Source organism: Contarinia nasturtii, unplaced genomic scaffold, assembly GCF_009176525.2.
Source record: "Contarinia nasturtii isolate CC-2019 unplaced genomic scaffold, AAFC_CNas_1.1 Cnas_scaffold_345, whole genome shotgun sequence".
Lineage (NCBI taxonomy): Eukaryota > Metazoa > Arthropoda > Insecta > Diptera > Cecidomyiidae > Contarinia > Contarinia nasturtii.
In genome coordinates, this window is record NW_022197700.1 from 1,776 (window position 1) to 8,839 (window position 7,064).

The 7,064-nt window shown below is 31.3% G+C and overlaps 1 protein-coding gene across 1 annotated transcript; it reads right to left on the bottom strand.

Moving 5' to 3' along the window:
- Nucleotides 1-2,441: 2,441 nt before the first annotated feature.
- LOC116337901 (acetylcholine receptor subunit beta-like 2) lies at nucleotides 2,442-6,199 on the bottom strand. Its single transcript, XM_031762848.1, has 13 exons — nucleotides 5,957-6,199; nucleotides 5,681-5,877; nucleotides 5,570-5,587; nucleotides 5,387-5,497; nucleotides 5,263-5,316; nucleotides 5,061-5,192; nucleotides 4,734-4,994; nucleotides 4,487-4,662; nucleotides 4,270-4,422; nucleotides 4,114-4,205; nucleotides 3,190-3,285; nucleotides 3,071-3,090; nucleotides 2,442-2,980 (listed from the first exon to the last, which is right to left on the bottom strand). The coding sequence occupies exons 1-13, from the start codon at nucleotides 6,012-6,014 to the stop codon at nucleotides 2,753-2,755; spliced, it is 1,596 nt and encodes a 531-aa protein (XP_031618708.1). The 5' UTR covers nucleotides 6,015-6,199; the 3' UTR covers nucleotides 2,442-2,752.
- Between the last annotated feature and the right edge of the window lie 865 nt (nucleotides 6,200-7,064).

A 7,064-nucleotide genomic window follows, 5' to 3' on the forward strand; every position in this document is an offset into this window, starting at 1 on the left:
ATTTATTTATTTTTGCATATATTCTTCATATTCAACATCCCATAGTAGATAATAATTAATGTAGAATATAATTGTGTGTGGTGTGTGTATCTCTTTAGCGGTTAAAATCTTCTTTTTTTGTTAAATTTGCGTTTTAATTTAACAATATCTAGAGAATATGATGTCTCACCGAAAATGGTGCTGCTTGTCTTTTGAAACATTTAATATTTCGCGCTATATATTTGAAGTTCAAATTTTGAACCATATAACTACTTGAAATTCACTATTTGAGGTCGTAGTGGTTGCAGTTTATTTGTTGTTTCGGTTTTTTTTTTCATCTCAATAATAAATAATAGTAGTTTAGAATGATGCAAAAAAAGGTCTAAAATTAGCTCTAAATTTGATATTTTTTCTTCCACAGTCACTAAAAGTCGAAAAATATAATACAAATCAATTGGCGGCTATAGCCATCTAACGTCCCAACATAAGCGTCTGTTTAAAATCAGATAAATAGTCGATTTAAATTAACTGGTTAAACGGCTTCGGCTAGCAAAATTCATTTTCAGTTGATTTCAGTCACTTCTTTTACACATGGGTAGCTTTTATAACTATCTCTTCGAAGCCTTTTAATCGTGAAAATGAAACAAATCATATTTTGAGTTATATCACATTAGCGACTTTCATATTAGCGACTGAAATATGTCAAACATGTATTTTGATTTGTTCACACGTATCAGAATGCATCATTTATAAAATACACAGAAAGAAAATATCAGCCGACGCTATACGCAAAACCGACTGGTACGTGCGCTCATACGTTTTTACATCTTTTACATCTATTACCATACGATTTTTCGACTGTGCGAAGATACGCACAAAGAGTAACGAATCAGTCGAAAAATCGTATGGTCACTAGATGTAAAAGATGTAAAAACGTATGAGCGCACGTACCAGTCGGTTTTGCGTATAGCGTCGGCTGATATTTTCTTACTGTGTAGAATATTCTAATAATTGTTTCACTAAAAGATGACACATTTATTTGGAACTACGTGTTTGATTTAGAAAATTTCATTGAAGTTTGACTTTTGATGAGAAAATCGAAAAACTGACATATCTGTCACACACGTTGTGTCACAAATTCAAATGTTGACATTTTTGAGAGTCACAAATTGGTCACTAAAAGATGACACCATTTATTTGGATTTACGTATTCGGTTTGTAAAATTTATATTGACGTTTGACAGTAGACTCACTTCATATGAAGGAAAATCACCAACTCCTTTGATGAATATTTCGTGAATATTTCATATATACATATTTTTTCATTCTTTTTTGTGCGGACTGTACCATATATGTACATACTGTGTGTGTACTGTGAATATAGAATATACAGTATAAAATACGAAATATTCACTGGAGATTTATGCCGTAGATGTGATGAATAACTATAAATATTGTGAATATTTTGTAAAATATATATACTTAAAAGCCCTTAGGAAAAGCCTTTTCAAAGAAGCCATAAGAAAACCATAGATTTATTGCCTAAAACGATAAAAAATAAAATACACATATAGTTGGCGCTGCATTCTATGCAAACTTGTTTTCCGTTGCAACGGACTTAGTGGAAAGTATACGCATATTACATAGAATGTAGCGCCAACTATACGTGAATTTTATTTTTTATCATTTTAGGCAGTAATCTTATCGCTTCTTTTCGAAAAAATCATTTTTGTGCACTTTTCAATTTTTGGTTCATAACATGTCCACCAGATGTCGTATCGAAAGTCAAAAGTCATATTTGTGAGTCACAAATTAATCACCAAAATTCTGCATCATTGGATTTTCATTTTTTGCTTTCATTCGAAATTTCACTAAGAGACTTTTTGGCCAATAGAAAAAGGCCTAAATAGAAAAATGGCCAAAAATGGCCGAAGGTCTATTCCAAGGGTCGAAATAATGGAGTCACAAATTAGTCACTAAATTCCTAAGCAGTTTTCAAGGCAAAAAATTGTCAGGCTGGATAGAGGGAGCCCGCTACATTTATGAAGTTATTGATTTAATTTATTTTTAAAAAGTCTGAGAGAAAGTTGTAGGAAATTAGAAGCGCTACAATTCGTTCTCAGACTATTTTGCTGATTATTAACTTGGGGGCACAAATGGTTAACGAGATATAGCGATTTTAAGAATGGAGAATGGGACTTTCTCATTTTTATGTTGGTATCACTGACATTATTTCCATTTGTTTATATGTGAAGTGCTACCAATATAAAAGTAAGTGACTCACAAAGTCCCATCCTCCTTTATAAAAAGTTCAAAAAATTATTGGGGGACACAAATGGTTAACGAGATACGGAGATTTTAAGATTTTTATAAAAAGTCCAAAAAATTTGATATTTTTATTTTATTAATAGGTTCAATTTAATTTATAATAGTTCGTCTAATAATGAAAAAATGACTTCCGAAAACGTTTGCTTTTTTTATCAATATAAATTACGTCTTAATTTTTATAAAAAGTGAAGTTTTATTATTAAAATTATTCAATAGATGTTTGTGCAAGAAATTAAGGTGAAGAGTCATAAGAGTTCGTGTTGGTCAAATTTTTTGGTTCCAATAAACATGTTCGTTCGTTGTGGTCATATTTATCGTTCTTTTTAAAACGATTGAATGTCAATAATGTATTGTTTTATTTTAGCATTGTAATACTATTAGTATGAGAATCGAGTGTGTTATGCGAATAAAATTTGAAAATCTCGGATTTTGTTTATTTTTTTATTTATGCAGTGCCAAAAGGTTCATCAAAAATGGTCAATTTTCGGCTATCAACTGCACCATCAGCATGAAGGACTATTTCACTGAGTTCCAGTGCCAGAGATTTACGCGTATCATACAACGATGGGCTTTGTAATATTATGCCAAGTGTACCACCGATGCAAATCAATGTAAACACCCATAATAGAAATCGATCCAAGACCATCGAAACGAATTTCCACTCTTGAACAACCTAAAATATACATTTTTATGAATCGGCATTTTATGTTTTAAGTCACGAGAACATTATTCGTATTTGACATTCGATATAATAATAATTTACCTCGTTATCCTTATCGGCATCTTTAATTGTTTGTTACAAAGAAAATTTATAATTATGAAAAGTGTTTAGACTATTTTACAAAATGTAAATATGAAAATATTATTGTTATTTTTATTCACCTTTTATGTGCTGAGCAATAAATCGAACGCCACGTAACGCCTGCAACACGTCTGGCGTCAATTTCCGGGGGAATATGTTGTCTGATTCAGAATCAGCTGCAATTTGATATTAAAAATAAAATAATTAATATTAGACATAGATTTTTATGAAACATTTTCCATTTTAAATATTGAAGGAAAAATAGAAAAGAAGGAATTCACACTTAATTTGAGAAAAGATTAATAATTTTCAGCTGGTTTGTTTACTTGTTTATTTTTATGTAGATACTTGATGGAGTTTTTTGCATTTATATATTTTTTGTAAATCGGCAAATAAGAAGACCAGGCAACAAGTACACCGTAACGATATATTATGTAAACATAGAGAAAGCATAGCAAGCAAAAAGAGACAGAGATTAAGACAGATTAAAAATCAGGAAAGAAAGTAAGAGAATGAAATTTTTGTGAAAAAATCATGCTAAAACATAAATTCGGTTTAACAAAGAGGAAGATATGTGTTTTAATAAAGAGAGATAAAAATAAACTAGTTGACAATTGGCTGAACATTTGATGCGATATTTCGTATTGGATTACTAAAACAATGGCATTCATAAAAGCTTATTTTTCTCCATATTCGACTTTAAACAATGTTCAATCACTGTCGAAACTAAAAAGAAGGAACAATTTCAATTACTCGATAGTAAAATGTTTCTCAATGTGAATATCACATACGATTGGTTTTTTTCTCGCACGAACTTAGTAAAAGGTAACAAATTTTGAACAGAACCAAAAAATGACACAAAAATTAATGCACTTTTTTTAAACAAAAAACAATGATGAACGTGCCAATTTTACAAACATCAATTGATATGATGAAACCAAAGTAAAAGTGAACGTAAGAAATGATGGATGATGATGAGCAAAGATCGAACAGAGAGTTCTTACCAGATGTATGTGGCACATTTGAACCATTATTTTCAAAATTACCATCTTCACCATCGATTTTATATTCACTGGTGAAATCGCTCATGCTATCTCTGCAAAAATGAGACATTTAAAACATCAAGATGAATTGTTTATTTTTTATCACCATTCACCAACCTGACATCCATTTCATTGATATATCCATGGAATGGTGCATTATCATCGTAATCGGGCATTATGTATTTAGTGCGTCGCATCATCATTACTTTTGGCAAAAATTCCAAGAAAAACTTTCGCACAAACGGTGACATATTATGTGTAGACGGAGATCTATGAAATTGGAGTTTTTAGAACAGTTTCCACAAAGTAGCAGACGAAAAAACCATTCACATACCGAAAATGAATATTTAAAACGCACACCGTCGTCCAAACTGACAACGATACCAATGTCATGGTAAACAGCAAATACTTGCCAAGGAGCGGAACTGCAAGCGATGTGGGCGGAATAATTTCAGCCAAAAGCAAGAAGAACACAGTCAACGACACCAAAATTGAAATGCACAAAGTGACCTAATTTCACAAGAAGAGAATTAATTTTAAATTGGAATGCATTCTGGAATATTTCCCTGAAGAATGCTTACCTTCTCTCCAGAATCACTGGGCAGGTAAAAAACCAAAACCGTGAGAAATGTCAGAGCAACACATGGAATTATCAAATTAACAGTATAGAATAAAGTCTTTCGTCTCAATGTGAGCTTAAATGTAATATCTGAAAATGGCTCAGAGAATTCTGGATAGTATTCTTCGTTGCGTCCAGCAGGAACTTCCAAAATGTCCCATTCAACGGACGGATACAATTCTCTTAAATCGATTCCCAAAGCAACGATATTACTTCCTTGCACCTAGAAATAATTGATATCAAATTGGAATAAAGTATAGTTTGCTTACAAATAATTTTTATTAATTACTTGATGCAAATGACGTAAGTCAACTTGAGCTCCATTATAGGTCCAAGAGCCGAATTTCATGAAGCAAGTTTGTTCGTCATACGGAAAATATTCGACATTAATTTCACACGATGACTTGTAAATTGCAGGCGGCTAAATAATCAGATAATTTTTTCTTTATTTTTTTTTTTTAACTCTTTAAGATAAGCTTTGTATGGAGTACCTCCCAAAACACTTCTCCTGTGTACTTCAATGTGGCTTTCGTCATCAGTGTAACCTGAACATATACATCAAGCTTTTTAAATTCAATAATATGAGCAAAAAAGAATTTTGATCATTCTACAAACCTCGTAATTTCCATCCCAATTGTTAAAGAGAACAATGTCGGGCAACCAAATATGTTCCGATGGAATATAAAGCATTTCAACACCTCCATACTCTTCTGGATCCCATTTTAGCTTATAAATTAACACAATTGTATTGCGTTATAGAGTGTTTACTGATTAAAAATTATTTCACCTTAATCTTACCTTATAATCGAACCATTTCTGTATAAAACGAAATATTTGTTTCACAATTTTAAATAATTTTTTCTAATATATTTCAGTAATGAATCATTGAATCATTTATTATAGATGTACCTGTGGCACCCATAAATTTGTGGTCATCACTTGATTTTTTAAATTCACTTCCATCAATTGTGATAATTTTAAACCAAGCCAAACTGTCAATGTTTCAGTATTATTGACAACAGGCCGAATTAAGCGATTATAATTACTCAATAAATCATCGTAAAGGCGTTTCGCGTCAGGATTGGCTTCAGGTGATTTAATTCCCGCTATTTAAATAAATACAAAATTAACTTTCTATTTAACCATGCATTAACCATGCATTGGTTTAATTAATGTAAAACTTGCCTCTAGAATGAGCTACTCCCACCCAAATAACAACTACCAGAGATGCTTTCAACAACATTATCGGAATTCTGAGTTTTTTCACATTTGTGACAATTAAAATTTTGGAAATGAGTAAACTTGAAATCGATATAACCAATTTATTAAAAGAATTATGTTATAAAAATTCTAAATTTCGAGATAATTTCTTATTCTTATAAACACGACAAAGTATGTGCCTCCAGAAACGATTTTTCTCGTCTGTGTGAAATATGCCAAAAATTCCAGGTAAGCCGATGTTTTGATTGATGCTACTTTCATTGAAAATGCCATTGAACCGAAATTAATTGGAGAAAATGGGGAAAAGTATAATTTGACATATGTTCGTCTTGCGCAGTAAAAAAATAGTGTAAATAACAGTGTAAATATGCACAACGCTGTGATTCAAAGCGTTTTTGAATTTATAAGAGACGGTTGAGCTGGATGCTATGCCATTATCAATTTTTTATTATTTATTGCTTCTATAGTACTCAATATTCTCTCAAATCTCTTAAACATAATTCTACATAATTTTTTTACATAGTTTATTTGTTGTAATACAACAACAATTCGACGTAAAAAAGTCTATGTTCCACTTTTATAGACTATGCGTACAAGTCGGATTTTTATTCTGACCTATTCAATTACTCTTATTTTATTTTATTGAAAATCCAAGGGAATAGCACATACGTAGTCACATTCCAGGTGAGAAAAATCGAGCCAAGTGTTGTACAAGGTATGTCAGTCACTTTTAGTGGTTCCAAAATCAATTTCACCCACCAAAAATCAGTGCCGTGCTGTTGATATTGAATGTCAACCGGTTTCATCATCTTTTGAGGCTCATTACAGTCATTTCACTTAAAATGTAGGCATGATGATTATGCCTACAACAGGCCTAATATTTAATGTTTTTTTTATATAGATAATATGCCTGTGATAGGCATAACTGATAGGCCTACCTTAATGCCACCAAAAATTGTAGTTTTGAAAAAAAAATCATAGAAATTACGAGACATATTGTATGCATAATATCATGCAAAATGTGCATATATGTCTCTATTTATGCCTACAGTATGTTATTTTGCACTAAAAA